This window comes from Procambarus clarkii, chromosome 86 (assembly GCF_040958095.1).
Source record: "Procambarus clarkii isolate CNS0578487 chromosome 86, FALCON_Pclarkii_2.0, whole genome shotgun sequence".
NCBI lineage: Eukaryota > Metazoa > Arthropoda > Malacostraca > Decapoda > Cambaridae > Procambarus > Procambarus clarkii.
The window spans coordinates 4289614-4314723 of NC_091235.1; the positions used below are offsets into that span (position 1 = coordinate 4289614).

Below are 25110 nucleotides of genomic sequence, written 5' to 3' on the forward strand. Positions count from 1 at the left end.
GCTGGAAGGAGTCTGGGCCCTCACTCGCGGTTAACATGTGGCCCGTCTTCAACTCGTCGGCGGGTGGAGCGTGACCAGGTTTTTTATTTTATATGCTAATGTTCTTCTAGAGAATTCTATTGCGAACCCATTGATACCAAAATGAAAGACCTAGGACGAAAATTGAGGTGACCAGAGTGAAAAGAGTGAACACATTTTATCGCTTTTGCGTGCTCCTTGGTAACACGCTCGCACTTTCTCTGTTTGCTGCGGGTAATTAGCCAGGCTTTTGGAGTTTATATGCATTTAGTTCTGTAGAGAATTCTATTGCGAACACAATGATACCAAATTTAATCTCGTAGGACGAGAATTAAGGTGACAAAGTTGAAGAGAGTATACACTTTTCAGAATTAACGCGCGCTCCCGTGAAACGCTGGGACCCAAATCGCACAGTTGAGGGGTGGTGCGCGGGGCACGCCAAAGTGTTAATATCCTCATAGCAGTCTTTGAGGTCCCTATCTTAACTCACAACATGATGTAGAATTTACACATTTTTCCCATGAAAATAAAAATATCTATAGGGCAGGGGGAACTATCAACATGATGTGGAAGAATGACTATGCCAATGCTGGCATTTAACTTGACATTTTTGGAAACCAAACCAGGGTCTTACCAACACAGAACAAAGCAACTGACTCTTGAGAAGGGGGCCACAACTACATGTGTGCCAGTCAGGGTGGAGTTAAAAGATATCGGTTGGTATCTAAAGAGGTAATTAGTGACTTATAAATGTGTAAGTCATAAGGTTGTGCATGCTCATCTTAAAGATCAAAATTCTTAGGCCATAAAGGAGGCCAATCAAATCCTGGAATGTAGTAGAGTTGGAAGGAATCATGCGTGTTCCAGTGAGGATATGGCAACGGACTCCCGTGAAGGAAGAGGGTAAATGATACGTTTGTCAAAATGGAAGATGGAGCCACACCAGATGATGAGGTAGTCACCACCAAAGGCTTGAAGTTCAACCCTGCCAAAGAAATGTGAGGGAAAGAGAAAGGATTGATAGGAATAATCTGAGAGAAAGCTTGGTCTGGACCCACTGCAGATAGAGCTATGGGGCCGATCTAAAAACACAGTCTGACTTAGGGGGTCTGTTCATCCACCCCAGGAGTCTGAGAAGGGAAAAAGAGGGTCAATAAGTATACATAAAAGTAATCTAAACAAACTTCACTGCCCAGCACCCTCATTCACCACAGAGCCCACATAGAGGGCACTAGCACATGGGGCAAGCAAACCCAGGAAGTAACTGCAACAGTATACATGAGTAACCACTGAGGGGCCGAATGGTATCACAGGGACCGATACGGATACCAACTCCACAATACCCACTTGACCCGATGTCTAACTAGGCACGGCTAACCAGATGAATTAATTTAAATAACCCCCCATCCCCCTTACCAAAGAAGCATGTTACCCCAGGGGCTGCAGCCACTGGGTAGGCTGAACTCTTAGATGAAGGAACATAACGGCATACATGGGTCTTCATACACGGATAACACATGAGGATGTATTCAGCTCATGCACCACCACAGCAGGCAGAAGAGGGAAGCATGAGCAAGAGCTTCCCCCTCCTACCTGTGGGTGGCACACAAGAGCCCCCTCATCACACCAAGATACCATCTACTGCAGGGGGATGTTCATTCAATGCTCTCTGTGTCTATGGCACCTCTACTCCTCACTGGTTTTGTTCTGCACTTCCTCCCGTGTCTTTCACTCCAGTTTGTTATTTGAACTTTGGTTGTTGGTCTGGAGTGGCCTCTCCAGGGCGCAAGGCCAGGGTAGGTTGATATGGGGAAGAAGCTATCACCCATGCAGCAGGTCCCTCTCCATGGCGCCAAGAGTCTCCAATGGAAAGGCAAACGCCAATACGATTGGTTCCAGTGCTGTCGCAGAAGCTATCAGAATGAGGTTGGAGGTAACATCGCACTGCCTTAGAGGCTCCAGCTCCAGAGGTTACCTCAAGTTTGGTGAAAGAAGGCACAGGGACTCCAAACCTGGAGACCACCGTGGTCGGAGCCGGAGAAGAACCATCCCAGCAAGGGCAAGAACGACCCTAGCCACCTGAAGCAGAGCCTGGGCTACACAAGCCCCCTGGAGGTGGACTTCCGAGCCCTGCACCTACGGGTTTCAGACAGAGATCATCACAGCCCCCTTTCACACGAGGCCGGCATCCTTCAAGACCAAGTAGAAGGTAGAGTAATAATTATTAATTGCAACAATTATTATAATTATTATAATAATTAGAATATAATTAATTAATAATTATTACTCTTCCTGCTATGTACAGGGTTCAGATATCAGTGAATATATTGAACTATGTACAAGGTTCAGATATCAGTGAATACAATGCTGGTTATGATGTTCACAGTGGGAGGCAGACATCCACAGCACACGGCAGGAGCAGTTTTATCCATTTACCCATCATGTAGTGGGATCTCATGTTCCTTTAGAAAATAAACTTGTGGAAAATAATTCATATTTATGATTTAGTGACAGGAATCTGATGATAATAGCAGTGTTGAGGCTGGAGTTAGCGATATTGGAGGTATTTTGCTGCATGTGGTGGCGTCGTCTGCTGGTAACAGGTGGCGCTATGCTGTCCTTGGTCATCACTATGCCCACCAGAACTGCTTAGTGGTTCATTATGGTGCATAAAATTGTAAATAGTTATTCATGAAGTGTTTATATAATGTATTAATGACAAAATTTATGTTTTATTGTTCAAAGAATATAATATCTGTAAATTACTGATGAAATATATCTATGCGTATCTACATTCTATATGTTCTACGATACAAATAGCATTATTTAAGATAAAACCTACACTAATGTATTTGTGTATTTTTTGTAAAGATTTACACCTAAATAACCGGATTCTTTCTGTTAACGTGTTTTATAACCTCTTCTGTGATCCTACCCAAAGTCAATGGTAAGGTCTCAAAAACTGGCAGTAGCAAGTACTAATGCATAGAATAAAGGGGGGATAAACAATACGCAATACATTATCACCTTCAACAATATATATTGTATATCCAAGTATAACTACACATATTTACACTATGTCGCTTTCACTCAGGACACTCAATAGATCTGCAGTGTTCATCAAGTCTCAGTGAGTCCACTATCTTCACATATACGTCGTCCACGTTCAATGGCAATCACCGGCGAGTTCACCTTCAACATAGGCCAGTCAACACATCGTATCCTCACGATGTCCCAATACCCCACACCCGCTCTCCAGAAACACTCGCAGAGCGCTTCAGCAACAAGCTGACAAGGGTCTCAAATAGTCACGTACAGGGGTAGCTAACACCCTGGCAGAAGTCTCTAACAACACATTAGCTGTACCCGAGATTTGGCCTCTTTGCCAAATCCCGGGTACGTCAGTCCATACAACATTACATACATCCAGCAGTTAACACACTGCTACTACCGACGGCGGCCACTTTGTCCTCTCACAGGACCAAGTCGGGAGTTCTGGACTGCCCAAGGTGAACTGCCTTCCTCAGCGCAATCACCTCCTCACGTCACCTCTGTGAACATGAACGTCATTAGCTAGACAGTACAGTACAGTATACTGGGTGGCCTTCGGATAACACCCTTCCATCGGGGAACTGAAATTGTGACTGTATTCACAACCTAGATGGTGTTGGTATCGTTACCCCACCCACCAGAGGTCATCATCATCGACCTCACCTCCTAACTGAGGTATGAAACAGGAACCTTTCACCGACACCACACCATCGCCAATAGATGGCGTTGTCTGCGTCTCCTCTAATACCTGGGAGTTGGAGTGCAGGTTCCTAGATGGTGCCAAAATTGCCACTCCACACACTAGCAACGGTGCTGATACCGTAACAGCGTATAAATATATTTCGGTGATAGTTTTTACACGACTTGGAGTATTTCATCCCAAAATTGCCTATAAATTTAAATGAATTCAGAAGTCCACATTAATAGAATTATCAGGGCCCAGCCATTTATAGAAGTGTGTTGCAATACATGACAATGGCTAGGCTGGTTCTTTGCAACACCCTCATAATCCACAAGGCCATGTCAGAGGTTACTCTGTCCAGTAGTATGGTCTGGACTCTGAATAATTTGAAGACTAAACCACACACCAGAAGACAAGATGACGGCGTTTTGGTCAGTCGTGGACCATTATCAAGTCGATTGTCCAGGTCCAGGACAAACCGAAACATCGTCGTCTCCTTATCTTCTGGTGTGTGGTTTAGTCTTCATATCTTCAGCCACGTTATTGTGACTTATCGTCTGCATCAGAATAATTTATTGGGGTATCTCCTAGAGAATTAATCCCAATATTGTTTCTGCTTAAGCATTTTGAATATGTTTTTCTTCTGTAGAATTGCCTGCATCCTCCAAGTTGGTTCTCTTTTAGACCATCGACCAAAGAATATGTTTGCAAGCAGACTTTGTATGCTTTGGCAGTCAATTGTGTGTTTATTATGGTTTATTAATAGACTGATTTTATTGAATAAACCCTTTTTCTTGATAATCTCTTTGAGCCTATTATGAGAATTGATGTCAGTTTTCACTTCAATGACCTTGTCATCTGAGTATGTGTTATATGAAATTGAAATGTCTCTGATTATTTCATCATTGTTTGTAAAGATCAGATGTAGAGTATTTATGTTCCTAGTTGGTTCTGTAATCTGCTGATTGAGCAAAAATTTGCCACAGAAACTAAGTAGTTCTCTGACCTGGGGTTGGTTATTTCCAGGTTCATTTCTTGAAATTCTAGAGTAAAGTTGACTCTGCCCCTTCATGCAACCCTGGCCATGGTAAACTTTTAACAAAAGGTAAATTAAGAATTATATACTGTAGCTTAGGATTTAATAAGTTAACAACAGGTAATAAGAGACTATACTGGTTTAAACAAGACAGATGGAAAATTCAATGAAACTTTATAAACAAATTTCAGTAAATCTACCGACTTACATATTTGATGTCTGCCCATTATTTCCATAGCTATCACGTGTCCACTCTTATCCCTAGTGATGAAAACCAGTCTTGGCATTTTACTTTTGCTGAACCATTTAATACCGTTGCTTTTAGTGTGCTTGCTTCAGAGTTGTCTTTTCTTATCAAGTTGAAAGTCTGATTGTTGTTAGATAAAATGCCAGCTGAACTTATCTCCTTGCTGATATCCAAGGACTGGGCAGTCACGTCTAGGTCGTGCCTGAGTGGTGAGATTACATGACAGGCTTTAAATGTCCCCAATGCAAAGAGAGAATGTAATTAAATAAAATGGAAGCTTAAATATTCTAAATAGAAATGTCTTAACCATATGTGGATGAACAATACATTGTACTTAATACAGAAGTTAGGCAGTCACACACTAGACTTCATTAGACCATTTTGGGAGTTTGAATTCCTTGTGGGCTTATAAATGAGGAGTTGGGTCTTGCGTGATTCCTTTTTGGGGAATTTTCATTATACACTTAATCAAGTCATGGGATTGTAATAAATGGGGACCTTGTCTGGAGGTCAAACACATGAGAGAGAGAGAGAGAGCTCCCATGTGGGCAACTCCACGCCCGTAGGAATATTGTACTGCACACCTACACTAAATGGCTCTCAATAAAACCCATCACCACCATTCATTCACTGGCAGTTGTACTAACATTCAGGCTTCTCAATCTATTGGTTACATTATCACAATAAAATACATACTAGGTAAGAACTACAAAACAACTCAAAACGTCTTACAGTTAAAAGCATTTGTCAAATGCCGTGTGTTGGCTGATGCCATGTGTTGGCTGATGATGTGTGTTGGCTGATGATGTGTGTTGACTGATGATGTGTGTTGACTGATGATGTGTGTTGGCTGATGATGTGTGTTGACTGATGATGTGTGTTGACTGATGATGTGTGTTGACTGATGATGTGTGTTGGCTGATGATGTGTGTTGACTGATGATGTGTGTTGGCTGATGATGTGTGTTGACTGATGATGTGTGTTGACTGATGATGTGTGTTGGCTGATGATGTGTGTTGACTGATGATGTGTGTTGGCTGATGATGTGTGTTGGCTGATGATGTGTGTTGGCTGATGATGTGTGTTGGCTGATGATGTGTGTTGGCTGATGATGTGTGTTGACTGATGATGTGTGTTGACTGATGATGTGTGTTGGCTGATGATGTGTGTTGGCTGATGATGTGTGTTGGCTGATGATGTGTGTTGGCTGATGATGTGTGTTGGCTGATGATGTGTGTTGGCTGATGATGTGTGTTGGCTGATGATGTGTGTTGGCTGATGATGTGTGTTGGCTGATGATGTGTGTTGGCTGATGATGTGTGTTGACTGATGATGTGTGTTGACTGATGATGTGTGTTGACTGATGCCATGTGTTGGCTGATGATGTGTGTTGACTGATGATGTGTGTTGACTGATGATGTGAGCTGATCAAAGCTGTGTAATTACCTAAGTAATTACACCACTTAGGATTACTCATCCTGTAACTACACCAAATTCAAATTCAAAGTGTAGTTCAAATTCAAAATTCAAATTCAAATGTTTATTCAGGTAAAGTACATACATACAAGGGGTGATACAAATATTGCTGAATTTATAGATAGAGCTAATACATACAATGCCTAAAGCCGCCACTACGCAAAGCGTTTCGGGCAGGAAAAACACTAAAGACTAAAACTTAATACTAATTGAGATTAAAGTATAAAATGTGTTGAGACAATATAAAAATAAAAAAGGGGAAACATGGCAGAAAAACAGCAAAAATACAATTTGGTCGACAAACAGCATTGTTTAAAAATAACAGACATGGGTTGACATTATAGGGGTAAGGTAGGTTACAGGGAGTTAATTAGGTAGTGCTTAGTTTTTATCATAAACTGGTTGAGAGAGGTACAGTCTTTAACATGATTGGGAAGGCCATTCCACATTCTGGGTCCCTTGATTTGTAAAGCATTTCTAGTTTGATTAAGTCATACTCTTGGAATGTGAAAAAAGGTATTTGATTCTGGTGTGGTGCTCATGAGTTCTGTTACAACCTTCAATGAAGCTTTTAAGGTCAGGATTGGCATTACAGTTCAGCGTTTTATATATATATATATAATACACATGAGCGGATGTGCAGTGACTTAAGGGGGCGTTATTCACAAAATATGCAAAAAATGAAAACTCGTTCAATTTCAATCAAACTTTTTTGACAAGTTGTATATGAAAAGGGTTTCATTTGGTCAAAGTCTCAGCATCGTAGCATAAATAGGAAGGATGAAAAAAAATATTGAATTATGTGTCAAAAATTTTCAAAAATGGTCAAAAAAGATTATCAAACAAAAATGTCAACTGAAATCATGTCTATGACTCACAGGTATCACAATAGCATATATTAAAAACAAATTATAATTAGTTTTATTAACAAAAAATTTAGTTAAAAAAAAAAAAAAAAGTCAAATTTCACTTTTTTATTTTTTTTTAATTTTATCTGTCTCTTTTGTTTATGGGTCGATTTGCATGAAACTTATACACCTGACTGCACGTAAGCCTATCTGTAAGGGGGCCAATTTTGGAGGAAATTGGTTGATGTCAACTTCAGCCACAGAGGGCAACACCTTAGACTTTATTTTTTACTTACTTGAACATGAATATCTTTTTCATTTTTTATGCAATTTACATGAAACTTACACATTATATATAAATTTTATGTCTCTAAAATCGTTTGCAAATGTTTTTATCTTGAGTTCTTTATTGACTTTATAATAGCAATAAACATGATATATTTGCATAATTTTTGGGGGGGAACTTAGACTATTTGTATTAGGAAAACTAAAGACGTTTTGGAAAATCTTTTGCTAGAGATCCTTTATTATATGTTAATGTGTCAGAAAAGTGTCATAGAATGATTATATCTGAAAGGTGTGGTTGTAAATTTACACTTGAAAATGTGTAAAATTCGTTGAAAAAAATTAAAAAATTAAAAATCTCCCTTACTATTTATGCTACAGTGCTGAAACTTCGAACAATTGTAGCCCTTTTCATATACAACTAGACAAAAATAATGGTTGACACTAAACAACAACTTTATGATACCCGAATAACGCCCCCTTAATATCTAACATATTCAGAGATTTGAGTAGGGGTACTGAGTGATGTCTGGGGCCAGAGTTGGATATTGTCCTAATAGCAGCTTTGTGTTGAGTAATTAGAGGACGTAAATGATTTTGGGTAGTAGAACCCCAAGCACAAATACCATAGTTGAGATATGGATAGATGAGGGAGTAATAGAGCGTCACCAGGGCAGGGCGAGGTACATAATATCTGATCTTAGAAAGAATATCAACAGTTTTTGAAACTTTTTTTGATATATTTAGAATGTGTCCCTGGAAATTCAGCTTTTAGTCAATAAGAACACCAAGGAATTTGCCATCTATTTTGTTACAAATTTGGGTATTATTTATCATGAGATTTATTTGATTTGAGGATTTATTGCCAAACAAAATATATAAAGTTTTGTCAATGTTGAGGGTGAGTTTGTTGGCAGTTAGCCAAAGATGGACTTTATTTAGCTCAGTATTCACTGTGACATTTAGAGCAAGGGGGTCAGGACTGGAGTAAATTTGTGTCGTCAGCAAATAGAATTGGTTTGAGGTGTTGGGAGACATTTGGAAGGTCATTAATGTAGATGAGAAAGAGGAGAGGGCCAAGTATGCTGCCCTGAGGAACACCAATGTTGATGGGTAGGGTGGGAGAAATTGAATTATTCACAGAAACATACTGGAGCCTGTCAGTAAGGTAAGATTTGAGGTATTGCAGGGAGTGACCTCTGACTCCATAATGATGTAATTTAAGAAGAAGGTTTTGGTGGTTGTTACAAGATGAGAGCTACACTCATGGTGTTCCAGCTTCCCAACACACTTTGTCATATGCCACTTTAAATCTACTGACGGTTTTGGCCTCTACCACCACCTTATCTTAACTTGTTCCAACCGTCTACCATTCTGTTAGCAAAAGTGAACGTTGTAATATTTTTAGGGCAGCTTTGTTTCCTTAGTTTGAATCTATGACCTCTTGAAGTAAAAATTTTCACAAATTCTTCTTTATCAATTTTGTGTACTCCTGAACAAATCCACAAGGGCTGTGATGAGGGTTCGAACCTACGTCCGAGAGGATTCCAGACGCTGCCTTAATCGACTGTGCTACGACACGGTCAAAAGATGCATCACGCTATTGTGATTTCTGTGCGTTTGTGTATTCCTGTTACTATTTTGTATGTAGTGATCATATCACCACTTTTTCTTCTAGTTTTGGGATATTTAACACTTCTAGCCTCTCCTTGTGGGTCTTGTTTTTTTTAGGACTGGAACCCATTTATTTGCATGCCTTTGCACTTTTTCCAGTTTATTGATATGCTCCTTGAGATATGGGCACCATACAACTGCTGCATATTCCAATTTTGGTCTTACAAAGGTCACAAACAATTTCTTAAATATTTTGCCATCCACGTATTTAAAAACGATCCTGAAGTTTTCAGGTTCTTTGTCTGCATAGATCCTAATTTTCTGCATATTTTTCTTATTTTTTATTATAAAATTATAAAAAAATTAATTTTTATGTTGCTAATAATTTTTGTCTGCATCACCTAATTTTCAAAATTAGGTTATGCAGACAAAAGCATGCAGTAATTTTAAAGCACCATATGATGAAGAATACAGAGAAGATGAGGCACCGGGAGTGAAGGTCTCATCCTATATCTACAATTGGGTGAGACATGAACACAACATACCTGGGATTCTCAAGAACTGACAGCACCAAGCTTCCCTCATTTATGTGAAGTGTGGAATTTGCAGTGACGTCAGTGACTTGAATATCGACTTCGCCCGATCCGACAAAACATGAAAGTTGTCCGTGAAACCCAGCTACAAAGAGAAATACATAAAGATATTTAGCAGCAAACTTACATATTTTGTAAGTTTGTTTAACATATTTATTATTTACTTAGTTATCTTGAGGTTATCTTGAGATGATTTCGGGGCTTTAGTGTCCCCGCGGCCCGGTCCTCGACCAGGCCTCCACCCCCAGGAAGCAGCCCGTGACAGCTGACTAACACCCAGGTACCTATTTTACTGCTAGGTAACAGGGGCATAGGGTGAAAGAAACTCTGCCCATTGTTTCTCGCCGGCGCCTGGGATCGAACCCAGGACCACAGGATCACAAATCCAGCGTGCTGTCCGCTCGGCCGACCGGCTCCCCGATTAGTGTTTAATATAAACAATAAAGTCATGTAGGAAAAGTAGGAAAAGGTGCAGAATTATGTTTCAAATATGTTGTAATGGAAACAATACTGTACTGGTGTATACGTCTTGCCAGAAAGTTTAATTCCATTAAAATTGTCAATTTTAATTGACAAGAGCAGAGCTCGTGGAAGCTACCTTCATCATCGGCTTCAAGAGCAAATACAACCCAGCACTAGAAGGTCAGGAAATATAAATACAGCATACCAGTTACAATACCTATGAGGCACCGATGAGAGAAATCTTGCTCCACATATCAAGTTAGGTGAGCATATCTAAACTTTTTTGCTGCGACACTTCTGCTTCTGTCTCATTCTTTTCTTAGGTCTATACAGTGAAACCCCGATTCGGCAAACCTAGGTTCGGCATATCTCCGGTTAGAACATGCACACTTTTCAGGCCGGATGTACTCACCCGATTCTACGAACTCTGGTTCACTGAAGTGAGGGGAGGTATGGATTTGCTTCGGATAGAGGGACAGAATTCACAGACTGGTAGAAAGGTTCTCCCATCATATAGGTTAAAATTAATTAATCCATTTGTGAAATCAATCTGTAGAGCATAAGCAATATATGGCTGTCAGGCTAGACATACTGTCATGCTCTCAGGCTAGACAAACTGCATATAGACAGTCAGGCTAGATTATTGTCAGTCTAGACAGGCTGTCAGGCTAGATAGTGTCAGTCTAGACAAGATTGTCAGTCTTGATATGCTGTCAGAGTAGACAAACTGGGTCTAGACAGTATGTCACGCTAGACAGAATGTCAAGCTAGACAGAATGTCAAGCTAGACAGAATGTCAAGCTAGACAGATTGTCACACTAGACAAACTGTCAGACTACACATAACACTAGACTTGACATCCTATCAGGCTAGACAAGCTGTCAGGATGTAATATACAGGGCTGCACAGAGTCTGTCACAGACTGCCAGACTAGACAGAGAGCACTGGACAGCCAGATACGGTCACACGTCGTCTTTCTGTTCGACCCCCCTTCTCCTCCACCTTCTCCAGCTCACCATACTAGCCGTAGGATGATGTAGCATCATAGTCTTAAACTGAGTCAAAACTTATTTTATTTTCTTGTAAATATTTAAATGAATACATAATTAACCAGATACTGCACAGATATTATGGTCTGTTATGTACAATAAATAATTAGCCCTCCAGGGCAAAATTAAAACTAAGCATTGAAGGTAATAAAACACCATTTTCTAAGTGAGCCCAAAGACTCTTTGGAGCTATCAGGCTGATATATGCTATATTAGTCTGGGGCTTCAGTTACATGAAGTTCTGCCTGCTGGGAACCACAAGCCAGACCCCTGGCTCCCTCAGAGAGGCACAGGGAGCAATGGCCTATGAAAACTCCATTCTTTGAGAGTATATCTATGTCGGCCATTGACCGGGCAAGGCAACCAGAAAGGTAAGCGTCCCAAAACAAATCCCTACTAGTAGAACATTGCATCCCAAGAACGAACAGAGTCCAAGAACTCCCCCCCCCCCAAAAAAAAAACAATGCAACAAACAAAACATCAACCAGGTATCAAAAAGGTCATCAAACCGATGTGCTGCTCATTCGTGCCCCCCCCCATCCCAACCGGGAGGGCCCGCTCTGTTACGAACCCGGATCCAGCGTCCGAGCACGGAGCAGTAACAACCACGCCATCTGTGGGTCAGCTCCCGAAACCCCCGCCAAAGGGACGACGACACCTGGTGAGGACAAGGAGTACCAGCCACGAGGGCCAGTTTCCAGTCCTGTGCAGCTCACAACACAGCCGCTCCTGACCTCTGGTGAGGTGGTGCTCCGACGACAGCGCCATCTATGGACTGGATACGTCAGGTGTTTGTGCCCGAGCCTGTAAGTGAGGTGTATTAGTGTCCCAGTTATTGATGACGTGTCTGCTTACAGAGTCGACCTGGGACTACTGTGATGGGAGTCGAGTCAGTCTACCCGAGGCAGCCAGTCTCCATACCTTGAACGTTGCTGCAGCTGTTGTGAAGTCGTCCCCCCGGAAGAACACTGTGGTGTGTTAGCCTGCCAGTGGAGTGGCAGTAAGAGGATTTACCCGGGACCGACTGTTGGAGACGATCATCCACTGGGGTATTGAGGACAGGAGGGTGATTTGTGATATCACACGAGACTCCTGTCTAGGGCGTACCCCTTATATCGTTCGTGGAGTGGCCGTACCAGCCTTGGTGGCTCAGAACCTGCCAGCAGACCAGCTGGACGTGTGGTTGACGGCCTCCACGACGGTGCCCTCAGTGGACCTGTGTTTTGGCTGACCTGTGGCCAGGGTAGGCTCAACTTCTTTGGATATTTCGTTGTGTGGCCACGAAGAAGCACCAAGGACTCAGCACCGAGAGTTGTGGCACCAGCGTCTTCAGCAGAAGACAACGATTATGGATTAATCCCCTTGTATAGTGTTAATACCCCCCCCCTTGTGTAACCGTTTTATATATTATTTATTGGTGACGGACATTATATTATATTAAGTTTTTGCCTTTATTTCCCTTCCCCTTTAAGTTACTTGCGTCACGGATCGCATCCCTTGAAAGCCACTGCCGGCTTGGGGTCGGATATAACTTCCTCTAACAACATCAGAGTAAGAACCCCGTTGCGTCCCGAGAGGGCCGTAACATAATTGGCATCCCCAGCGGGATCCGTCCCCTTGTTAAGTACAGTATGTTTGACAGGGGTGGTGAAGTGGCGTAATCCCTGTAAATAATTCCCCGTGTGCGACGATTGTGACGTTATACGTCCTGTACGGTGCTCAGAGTGATCAAGTGCGATATTGTGCAGTGCGGTGCTCGCTGTGATTAAGCGATTAAGTGCAATATTGACTAGTGCGGTGCTCAGTGATTCAGTGTAATATTGTAGAGCGAAGTGTTCGCTTGGATTTAATGCAATATTGGGTAGTGCGGTGCCCGAAGTGATTACGTGCAATATTGGCAAGTGCAGTGTTTGGTGCGATAAAGTGCAATATTGACGTTGAACAGTGCTCGGTGCGGGAAGTGCTAACGTGAAAGCGGTGTGTTAAGTGCTAGTTGAGTGTTCCATCTGTGACAATGGCAGAAAAAGCTACCATCGATGATCTGGACGATGTTCAGGCTTTTCTGAACAGAGAGGACTGTCTTGCCAGATTAAAGTATCTGAGCAAACCGGAACTTGTACTAGTGAGCGCCTACCTGGAGATCAAGATCCGTGCCAGTGATTCCCGTGTGGAGATCTTGTCCAAGGTTCACCGGCACCTGAAGGCAGAAGAGAAACAGGAAGGCGGGGCTCCTAGTACAAAGGAAGGTGAGGAAATAGCTTCCACGGAAAAGGAAGATAAGGGCAGCGACGTTGACAGTGATACAGGTGAGCTTAATATCAGCTTCCTAACAGTCAAAATGCGTGCTCTAGAGATCAATCGTGAGATAGAGTGGAAGAAGTTAGAATTAGAACGAGAATTAAAAGATAAAGAAGTGGAAATGAAAAATAAAGAAATGGAGATGAAAGAAAAAGAATTGGCGATGAGGCGTTTAGAATTAGAAAGAGAAGAGAAACGAGAGAGAGAAGAGAGAGAAAGAGAAGAAAGAAGAGAAGAACGAGAGAGAGAAGAGAAACGAGAAAGAGAACGAGAAAGAGAAGAGAAACGAGAAAGAGAAGAACGAGAAAGAGAAGAGAAACGAGAAAGAGAAGAACGAGAAAGAGAAGAGAAACAGCGAGAGAGAGAAGAAAAAGAAAGACAGAGACAACATGAACTAGAAGTATTACGGTTAGGCGGTGGTCGGAGGCTAACAACGGACACCAGCGGTTTCGATCCGGTAAGGAATATCAAAATGGTCCCCAAATTCAATGAGAGGGAAGTCTCGAAGTTCTTTGCAGCCTTCGAGAAAGTCGCTGCCTCTTTGGAGTGGCCAAGGGAGAATTGGGCCATCATGATACAGTCAGTCTTGACTGGGAAGGCCCAAATCGCCTACTCTACGTTATCCCTTGACGACTCCAGCGATTACGACAAGGTGAAGAAAGTGGTGCTCATGGCGTACCAATTGGTACCTGAGGCATATAGGCAAAAGTTCAGAAACCTGAAGAAGACCTCAGAGCACACTTTCACCGAGTTCGCCACGATCAAGGAGCGACTTTTCCAAGAATGGTGTGCATCTCGGAAGGTGGAGACCAAAGAAGACCTCGAGCAGCTGATTCTGCTCGAGGACTTCAAGGATTGTTTGTCTGGAGACCTCAAGACGTACTTAGAGGAACAGCAGGTGGAGACCTTGAGTGCAGCTGCCACCATGGCTGAAGAGTATATCCTGACTCATAGGCCGTCTGCTAAGTACGTCCCGAGGAATTACCAGCGCCGGTTTGACAGACCTCATGACGAAGAGGAAAGACCCGTCCCACAAAGTGCTAAGAAGACGCCCCCAAGTAGCCCTCGAAGAACAAGTCCTAGCAGTCCGAAACACCGGAGCCCAAGGAGGAATATGGTGTGCTGGACTTGTGGGCAGAAAGGGCATGTTGCCGCAAGGTGCCGAGGCAGAAGAGGTGGCAGCGCACGTAGGGAGGTGATGATGATGAGCTGTGTAATACCACCAGCAGGAAGCCAGTCGACGACGACGCAGGAAGAACCCAGATTGTTTTCCCCTCACACTTCAGGCGGGTATGTATCGAGTGATCATACTGGTAGATCGGTTGTAGTGCTCAGAGATAGTGGAGCAGCCCAGTCCCTGATCGTGAAGAGCTCGTTACCCGAGGGAGTAAGCATTGACGGGAGACAACAGGTTGTCCTGGTTGGGTTTCCTAGGACGCAGTATATCGCCCCCTTAGTGTCAGTACATCTCGACTCGCCTTATTTCAGCGGCACATGTGCGTTGGCAGTAGTCGATACCCTCCCTGTGGCTGGGATTGACGTGGTACTAGCCAACGACTTGGTGACCGATTGGAGCACCAATCATCCCAAGATAGCGGACGAGTCAGCCAGAATAGTACGGTCAGAGGTGTCTACAGGCAATGGTAATGTCCAGGTAAAGACAGACCCGGATGTAACTATGTTTAATTTGTCCTCTCGCCTACAGATTGAGAACGTTCTAGCAGTGTCTCCTGATTTTTCTCTCGCCAAGAAACATGAGGTTACGATGGCAGAAGTACCTGAGCTAGAAGAGCAGCCTTGTGTGCAGACACCCACGGATACCAACGAGTCTGGAGCGAAGGCGGACGTGTACTTGCGGTATGGCAAGTTACAGCGTGTATTGAATCAGCCAGAGATTCCCCAGACGTCAGAGGTATGTGAGGTGTGTTCAAAAGGACTAGTGCCCTCTTCGGTCCAAGCCAGGCTAGTGGATGTTGCCGGCTATGGACATTACAGGCTCAGGACGCTTATTCCTCAGGTAACCAAATGTTTCTTAGCGATATTTTGTTTGATTCTCGTATGTGTTCTCGTTTATGCTCTCAGTGAGGACTGGTGGACGACCCGACGAATGATGGCTCCCATGAACATTGTGAAGAGGTCCCAGGGATTGGAGATTTGTACTGCAAGTGTTGCAGTTGAAGAAGGGACCTGGAAGGTGATGGTTGATACAGGAGGTACGAGAAATGATAATATGAGTGACTGTTTCCGACAGGTTGACACCCCCCGCGTGACTGCTGAGCCTCAATGCAGCGTTATGTGGAACGTTGGTCGACCTGACGTGGGCAGAGCGAATGCCAACTTCGGTGAGCAAGCAGCCCTGTTGGAACTAGGTGTGGGCCTAGTAGAGGAGTGTGTAGTAAGTACTGACTTGCCCATTGTCGCTATCACTCTGAATTATCAGACCCCTGTATTCCAGGTGCCCGTCTCCCTGAAGGACCACCGGGCCGGTACTAGAAATACCGTCTGGGATCAGCCATCATCGGTGCCACGACATAGGGAAGTGTCGAGTCGCCCCAGATCGTGTCTACACCGATCCTTCCTTGAGAGATGTGAGATGACGCCCCTGCTTGACGTCGCAGTGGAGACGTGGAAGGTTACGCCAGGCAGGACATCGCCTTCAATCTTCAAGTTCCCGTTGTGCCGGAATTGTCCAGTAGTACAGTTCTGTGGACGAGACATCCTCATCACTCCAGTTCATAATGCATGCGAGTCCATTTGGAGCAGTGTCGCCGTACTAATTTGGTTTGTGTTTCTTTTTATAGAACCCCAAACCAAATTCTTTTGGTGGGGAGGTGTTACGAACCCGGATCCAGCGTCCGAGCACGGAGCAGTAACAACCACGCCATCTGTGGGTCAGCTCCCGAAACCCCCGCCAAAGGGACGACGACACCTGGTGAGGACAAGGTGTACCAGCCATGAGGGCCAGTTTCCAGTCCTGTGCAGCTCACAACACAGCCGCTCCTGACCTCTGGTGAGGTGGTGCTCCGACGACAGCGCCATCTATGGACTGGATACGTCAGGTGTTTGTGCCCGAGCCTGTAAGTGAGGTGTATTAGTGTCCCAGTTATTGATGACGTGTCTGCTTACAGAGTCGACCTGGGACTACTGTGATGGGAGTCGAGTCAGTCTACCCGAGGCAGCCAGTCTCCATACCTTGAACGTTGCTGCAGCTGTTGTGAAGTCGTCCCCCCGGAAGAACACTGTGGTGTGTTAGCCTGCCAGTGGAGTGGCAGTAAGAGGATTTACCCGGGACCGACTGTTGGAGACGATCATCCACTGGGGTATTGAGGACAGGAGGGTGATTTGTGATATCACACGAGACTCCTGTCTAGGGCGTACCCCTTATATCGTTCGTGGAGTGGCCGTACCAGCCTTGGTGGCTCAGAACCTGCCAGCAGACCAGCTGGACGTGTGGTTGACGGCCTCCACGACGGTGCCCCCAGTGGACCTGTGTTTTGGCTGACCTGTGGCCAGGGTAGGCTCAACTTCTTTGGATATTTCGTTGTGTGGCCACGAAGAAGCACCAAGGACTCAGCACCGAGAGTTGTGGCACCAGCGTCTTCAGCAGAAGACAACGATTATGGATTAATCCCCTTGTATAGTGTTAATACCCCCCCCCCCTTGTGTAACCGTTTTATATATTATTTATTGGTGACGGACATTATATTATATTAAGTTTTGCCTTTATTTCCCTTCCCCTTTAAGTTACTTGCGTCACGGATCGCATCCCTTGAAAGCCACTGCTGGCTTGGGGTCGGATATAACTTCCTCTAACAACATCAGAGTAAGAACCCCGTTGCGTCCCGAGAGGGCCGTAACACGCTCACACAAGCCGGCTGCTCGAAGCCCAGTTCAGAGACTGAGCAAACAAAAAAAAAAACTGCTAACCGGAGGGAGGATGATGCCAGGGAGCCTCCAGGGGCTCACCCAGAAAATGGCATTTCATTACATTCAATGCTGGTTTTCTGTGGGGAAGTCCTGTTGGCTCCCTGGAGCTAGATACCCACAGGTCAGTAAAACTGGGACTTACTCGGGAGGGGGATGCACAGTCTCCCTCAGGACAAAGATGAGACGGCTAACTGCGACAGGCGCCCCAAAGCCCCACAGGTCGCTGAGGACCTGGAACATTAACCAAATAATTGGCAGCCAGGATCCTGGTCAAATGCTAAAACCCCAGTGCCCGAATGTCAACCAGGACATGTTGCCAAAGATTGAAGGCGAGAGCTGCAAACTTCCAAACGTCATTGGCACGAGAGTAGACCGCAGAGTGGCTAGACTTAATAACCCTGCGGACAACCTGAGAAACCTGAACCCTGGAACAGGGAACGAGGGGAAACCGGGTCCAGCCATAGCGCATCCACAGACACAGAAGCAGTGGCGAGTGGTAGCGGCAAAAGGTCACCACCAGACACAACACTTGATGCACCCCCGGCCGAACCAACCAAGCATCAACAACCCATGGATCCCTCCAGAAGCCAGTCGTCTCATTCTTCGCTAGAAAAGAAGGAGACGGCTGCAAACAAACAAAATGGCCACCAGGCCTGAAAGAGCAGAAATCCCTGTGTCGGAGGAGAGCAAGACGCTCACTGACCCGACCCCAAGAGGCCAAAGTCAACAAAAACATGGCCTTCTGAAAACAATCTTGGACCAAACAGGCCACAACAAACCGAGAAGAGAAAAAAAGAGAGCACCCGGTCCAAAGACCAGAATGTCTCAGGCAGTGCATGAGCAGGCCAGCAGTGGAAAAATGCACGAGAAAGCTTACGGAATGGGGAAGATGTGACATTTACCCTGTAGGGGAGTAGGGGAACTCCCCTACGGAAGCGGAGTCCCGAAGGCACTATGGAAGGTAACCCTAGCACCCAAGGGCAGTACTTACAGGGCAGTTTAGGGAAGATAGCCCTAAATACATGCAGCCCCAATACAGTGATGTTACACCTAGCCACCACTACTACAATACAGCAGCAAACACCACTAAGGCAAAACACTGCCAAGAATTTGGGGCCAGAGTTGACGACTGCACCAGGTCGCATTAGCCAACGAACTGGGGTTGAATAGCTGGTGCAGTGGGTCCAGGGCTTTCCCCTCCTCCTCCCGGGGAGGGGAGGGTTGCTTGGACAAGCGGTGCAGCGGCAGTGGTGTGATGTTTGCTCATTTACTTGAGAGTTGGAGGAGTTCTACCTCCCTGTTCGGTTTTCGGTTGCAATTTTCTTACCAAGCGCGGTTTGTTTTGTTATGCCTACCTTTCTGGGTGCCTAACCCCAGTCAATGGCAGGCAAGGAATACCCCCAACTACAGGGAGGGGGTGGGGTCCAGAGGCCACTGCTCTCTTGCCTCTCTGAGGGAGCCAGGTTCTAGCTCATGGCCACGGTAGGCTGAACTCCATTGACTAATGCCCTAGACTAATATATGGCATATTAGCCCGATAGCTCAAGGGAGCCAAAGCTCCAGGGGCTCCCCACAGAAACATACTCTACTACAATTACTACTGAATCATACTTACTGACAGAAATTCGCCCTTCTTTGATTAAAAAATCTGTAAAGCCATGAAGACTGTTGATAATGACATCTCCCTGTTTAGCTGATATTTGACCCTCGTTCATATATGAAGACTCTATTGCAGTGCTTAACTCCTCTGCTTCTATATTTAACATGAGTCCTTGTAGTCTTTTGGCCTTAATGTGCTGTGGATGATAGGAAACATATTTAAGGGGGAACAATAAATACATACAATTTAATAATTCCCCATTTTATCCATTTACTGAACTTAAGTCTAATAAAGGTTATATATATTGCACGGTAGAAATGTAATGATATATTGACATTGGTATCGGATTTTATTTTGCAATATTGGTATAATTTATGCAGATACTTTACCATAATGCATAAATATACAGGATAAAGAAGATTTATTTATAAAAGTATTAGCAATACGACACCTATGACATGTCTTATTAGCACTGACATTTTTTTTAATATGGGGGATGGCTACTAGAGGGCCTGAGGAACCAAATGTGAGCCCCTTGTATGCATAGGAGTTTCAAATTCTATGATAGACCTAAAGCAACCCTGGTTGCTCTATTCCCTGGTTGGGAATAGAGGAAGGAGACAAAGAGAAAGGGGAGAGACTGGGATAGAGGGGGGAGAAAAAAAGGAGAGGAGTGAGAAGGAGAGAAAAGGAGAGGAGTGAGAAGGAGCCTCACCCTTAACATTGACAAAACTTTCTATATTCTGTTTGGCAATAAATCCTCTAATCAAATATATCCCAAAATAAACAATACCCAAATTTGTAACAAAATAGATGGCAATTTCCTTGGCGTTCTCATTGACCAAAAGCTGAATTTCCAGGGACACATTCTAAATATATCAAAAAAAAGTTTCAAAAACTGTTGGCATTCTTTCTAAGATCAGATATTATGTACCCCGCCCTGCCCTGGTGACTCTCTATTACTCCCTCATCTATCCATATCTCAACTATGGTATTTGTGCTTAGGGTTCTACTACCCAAAATCATTTACGTCCTCTAATTACTCAACACAAAGCTGCTATTAGGACAATATTCCACTCTGGCCCCAGACATCACTTGGTACCCCTACTCAAATCTCTGAATATGTTAGATATTAAGTCACTGCACATTCTCTCATGTGTATTATACATATATAAAACGCTGAACTGTAATGCCAATCCTGACCTCAAAAGCTTCATTGAAGGTTGTAACAGAACCCATGAGCACCACACCAGAAATAAATACAGTTTTGATATTCCAAGAGTACCACTTGACCAAACTAGAAATGCTCTACAAATCAAGGGACCCAGAATGTGGAATGACCTTCCCAACCATGTTAAAGACTGTACCTCTCTCAACCAGTTTAAGATAAAAACGAAGCACTACCTAATAAATTCCCTGTAACCTACCTTACCCCTCTATTGTCAATCCATGTCTGTTTTTTTTAAACAAAGCTGTTTGTCGACCTAATTGTATTTGTGCTGCTTTTTCAGCCATGTTCCCCCCTTTTTTTATCTCTATTTTTATTTGTTCTCAACACATTTTATTCTTTATACTCAATTAGTATTAAGATTTAGTCATTAATGTTTTTCATGCCCGAAACTCTTTGCGTAATAGTGGCTTTAGGCATTGTATGTACTAGCTCTATCTATAATTCTATCAATCTTTGTAAAATCTCTTGTATGTACCTTACCTAAACATTTATTTATTTATTTATTACAAGGAAAAGGAGAGGGGGGGATACATGAGAGGTGAGAAAGGTGGAAGAGAGGGGAGGGGTGTGGGGAATACAGTACTGTATACTGTACTTGCAGGAGGAATTTCTTTAATTTAAATTTTATTTTAAATATAGTTGTGGACTGTAACTTAGGTGATAAATTAGTGGACTGTATTTTGATAATTCTCCTTACAAATATATCCCACAAACTTGGGGGGGGGGGGTTGAATTGTTAGTGGATTAGGCTAGAGCAAGCAATTTATTTAATCAATACAATTTTAGTATTAATGCTTATTTTACTAATTAAATTTGCTTAATTATACTTGCTCTATCTTGGGTTAATATAGACAAGGAGAGCTTAGCTGTTTAGCTGATCTAGTCCTCGTGTCTAGAGGGACCTCTAACACACTGTGGACACGTGCACAATGGCTACCCGCCGTGGTTATCCTGCTAGGGCGTTGTATCTCTGTCTGGAGCACACTTGAGCCTGCCAACGAGTCACAATGTAATGATGTGTATAGACTTATATTGTAAGTTTAAAGCAAGTGTTTAAAGAGAGATGTAGATTGACTCTTACATCCGTAATTTAATTCTCCTGCAACATAACCAGGGCACAATTACAAAGCAAACTACTGGCCATTATATACCAAGTAACCAGAAATGTTACTTCCCAGGAGTCAAGGGCATTAATTCCTAAGTAATTACTAAGTAATTAATTCCAGTAAGACACGCTGATCACACAAATTGAACTGATAAACTCAAGGTAACTGTCTGCAGCATCTGCTTAGTCGCTGGGCAAGATGGCCATTGTTACTTTCCCCAAATGCGTTCATAAACACTTAGATATTTTGTCGATTTTGGGAAGGAGTGATTATTAGGTCAGATCCTTCTAGGATCTTATTAGTTACAATTTAGAATAATATTTATTTAATGAATAACACCTAAGCTATGTGTAATATTTATTTAACGAGAAGAGTTAGTTTTAATAATTCATTTGCTAACTTTCTTGTAGATGCAAATATGTTATGTCACAGGGATTTCATCGTCCCTCAACTCTTCATGTTAAATTCATGTTTAACTCTTCTGATCTATGGTTATAAATAAATGGTATGATATAATTAAAGTACAGTAGTACAACAATAGAAGACAAATCTTCAAAGTGCATAAGCAGTTTAAATTACCGGTGCAGTAAGCCACACACTTTACGAACGCCTGTTATCCGATTGGGGTTTGTTCGGATAATTGGTGGGGCAGGCAGTCTGAGTAAAAATGTACAATGAAGATTGAACTAGTTTGCCCAGTGACCGTACACAGCACAACTTGAGCAGTGCTCATACACAAATGGATGGCTCAGAAGCTTTAACGTCTGCCATGGCATTAGGCACATTAGAGTACATGGTGAAAGCAGTCTGCTGGGGTTACCTCATCACCATTAATCTTCACTTCAGTCAACATAACACTATCATCATCTATTACCACCATTTCTATCTAAATAACTTGAAGATTATAGTTGATGGAACATTATTAACAAGCAGATCAGAACATACCTTGGCGAGTTCAAACAAAACACCGTTCAATTTCTGCAACAAAATTGTCAATTTTTCTCCCTAGCTTTTCAGGATGACTAACCACTTATCTGAACACAACGTGTTATCCATTCAGTCTCGGTCCCGAGGGATTCGGATAGCACGTGACTGATTGCATATATATACAGTATATGTATATAGGTGGTAAAATTTCCCACCTATATAGGTGGGATATAATGTATATAGGTGGGAAGAGGGGGGGAAGGAGATAAGAGAGGAAGGAGAGGTGGGAGAGGAGGGTAGAGAGAGATCTGGGTAAAGCCGGGTACCCACATTTAGTTAAAAAAAAAAAAAACCAGCGTTGAATGTAATGAAACGCCATTTCCTGGGTGAGTCCCGGAGGCTCCCCGGAGCTATCCCAGGCTGATATGCTAATGTCAGACTTTGGCATCAGTCATGTGTATGGAGTTCTTAGGCCTACCGGGGACCACGGCCAGAACCGGGCCCCCTCAGAGAGGCAAGGGGAGCAATGGCCTATAGAAGCCCCCGTGTTAGTGGAAGCATTCTATGTCTGCCATCGACCGGAACAGGCACCCAGAAAGGTAAGCGCCCCAAAACAAACCCCTATTCTGGTTAAAATTGCTACCTAAAACCGAACTAGTGGATAGAACTCCCCAACCGAAAACAAGCAAACTAGTGTGACGTCACACACTGCCGCGCCGCTGTCTGCGCAGCTCCCCCCTCCCCGGGAGGGGGAAGGGGGAGCCCCAGACCCCCCCGCGCCGGCTACCCACACCTCAGTTCTTGAGGCTGGATGTCAAAAACGCGAAAAAACCGCCGACCGGAGGGAGGGAGGGATGCCGGGGAGCCTCCGGGACTCACCCAGAAAATGGCGTTTCATTACATTCAACGCTGGTTTTCTGGGGGGAGCCCCGTCGGCTCCCCGGAGCTAACTATCCACAGACAGAAAAAGAGGGACTTACCCGGGAGGCGGTCGTCGCTCACCCCTCAACTCGAAGCCGAGACAACTGGCTGCAACCGCCGATCACAAAACATGATGCACCCCCGGGCAGACCAACCAAGCATCAACCACCCATGGACCCCTCCGGAACGCAGCAGCCTCATTCTTCGCCAGAAAAGAAGGAGACGGCTGCAAACGAACAAAACTATCACCACGACCAAAAGAGCAGAAACCCCTGCGCCGGAGGAGAGCATGAAGCTCCCCTACCCGACCCCCAGAGGCCAAAGCCAACAAGAAAAGTGCCTTGGAAAAACAATCCTGGACCGAAGGGGCCACAACGAAACGAGGAGATGAAAGGAAAGCGAGCACTCTGTCCAAAGACCAGGACGGCTCAGGCGACGCATGAGCAGGCCGGAGGTGAAACAATGCACGAGACAGCTTGCGAAACGGCGCAGACGTAACATCGATACCGAAAGCAAGCTGAAGCGGCTCCGCCAGCGCCGCACGATACGAAGCGACAGTGTTAGGCATAAGATGACGGTCCTGAAACAACCACGAGAGGAAGGACAAGACCACCCGAACAGACAAGGAGCTAACACGACAAAGACGCAAAAAGAAACGGAAGGACCGCCAGGAAAACTGCATACTGCCGCCGAGAAGAAGCCCTCAGGTGGGACACCAACAAGGAGGCCACCTGATCACCATAGAGATGATGATAGACTCGAGTCAAAAAAACCATACGCGAAGACTCGAGGAGAAGATCGAACCAGCTACGTGACGTACCGGCCCGATCTGCTGAAAGAGGCGGAGCCGCGGGAAAAACCCTCGGGTTCGGACACCGAGCAACCAGCGCCTGAAACCAAGGCTGGGCCAGCCACCAAGGGGCCAGAAGGACAACTCTCCCCCGGTAAGTCTCTAAGCGAGTCAGGACCTGGAGCAACAGCCGAACCGGGGGAAAGAGACACAGGAACCCCCACCTCGTCCAGTCGAGCCGAAAGGCATCGACCCCAACGGCCTCGCAATCGGGGAAGGGCGCCGCATAAACGGGAAGACGCCGCGACCACGCCGACGCGAAGAGGTCCACCTCGGGGCGCCCGAACGTCTGGCAAAGCCAAAGGAAGGACTCGTCGTCGACCGTCCACTCCGTGGAGAGAGGAACGAAGCGAGACAGGGCGTCGGCCAAGACGTTGGACACGCCCCGTACGTGAACCGCCAGGAGAGCCAAACCCCGAGAACTCAGCAGACGAGTCACCCGAAGCGACCAACCCCAAAGAGACAAGGACCGCATCGAACCCCCGCGGTTCAGGCAATGAACCACCGGAGAGCAGTCCGAATGGAGCCGAATCGTCGATCCGCGGGCCACCCGAATCCTCCCCAGAGCAAACCACACTGCCGCGAACTCCCGCACCGTACTGTGAGCTCGACGGAAGGACGGATCCCAACGCCCCTGGCCGGCCTGGTGAGCACTGGTCACAAAACCCCAGCCGAGACGACGCATCCGTGTACACATCGAGCGAGGGCTCGGGTAGGCGCCAAGGCACTGAACCCCGAAAAACCCGAAGAGGAAACCGGTGACGCAGCAACCGACGCAAGTCCCCCGGGGGTCGAACTCTGCGATCGCGAGAGAGGCGGAAGGGGGAACCCCGAAGGAACCAGAACAGCCGTCGAAGCCAAACCCGACCCGGCGGGTAGACCACCATCG

General features: G+C 44.8%; 1 protein-coding gene across 2 annotated transcripts in view; it reads right to left on the reverse strand.

The window, feature by feature from the left end:
• Positions 1-3038: 3038 nt before the first annotated feature.
• The window catches only part of LOC123769044 (protein FAM185A), a 42029-nt gene continuing 19957 nt past the window's right edge, over positions 3039-25110 (reverse strand). The window contains exons 4-7 of one of the 2 annotated variants that reach the window (XM_045760002.2): positions 19202-19382; positions 9803-9935; positions 4996-5236; positions 3039-3569 (exon numbers count right to left, since the gene is read on the reverse strand). In XM_045760002.2, the coding sequence (XP_045615958.2) occupies positions 5029-5236; positions 9803-9935; positions 19202-19382 (522 nt within the window). In that variant the 3' untranslated portion in view covers positions 3039-3569; positions 4996-5028. Of the gene's footprint in view, positions 3570-4868; positions 5237-9802; positions 9936-19201; positions 19383-25110 lie in introns of those variants that run through there. The other variant, XM_069317018.1, reaches the window with a different exon arrangement.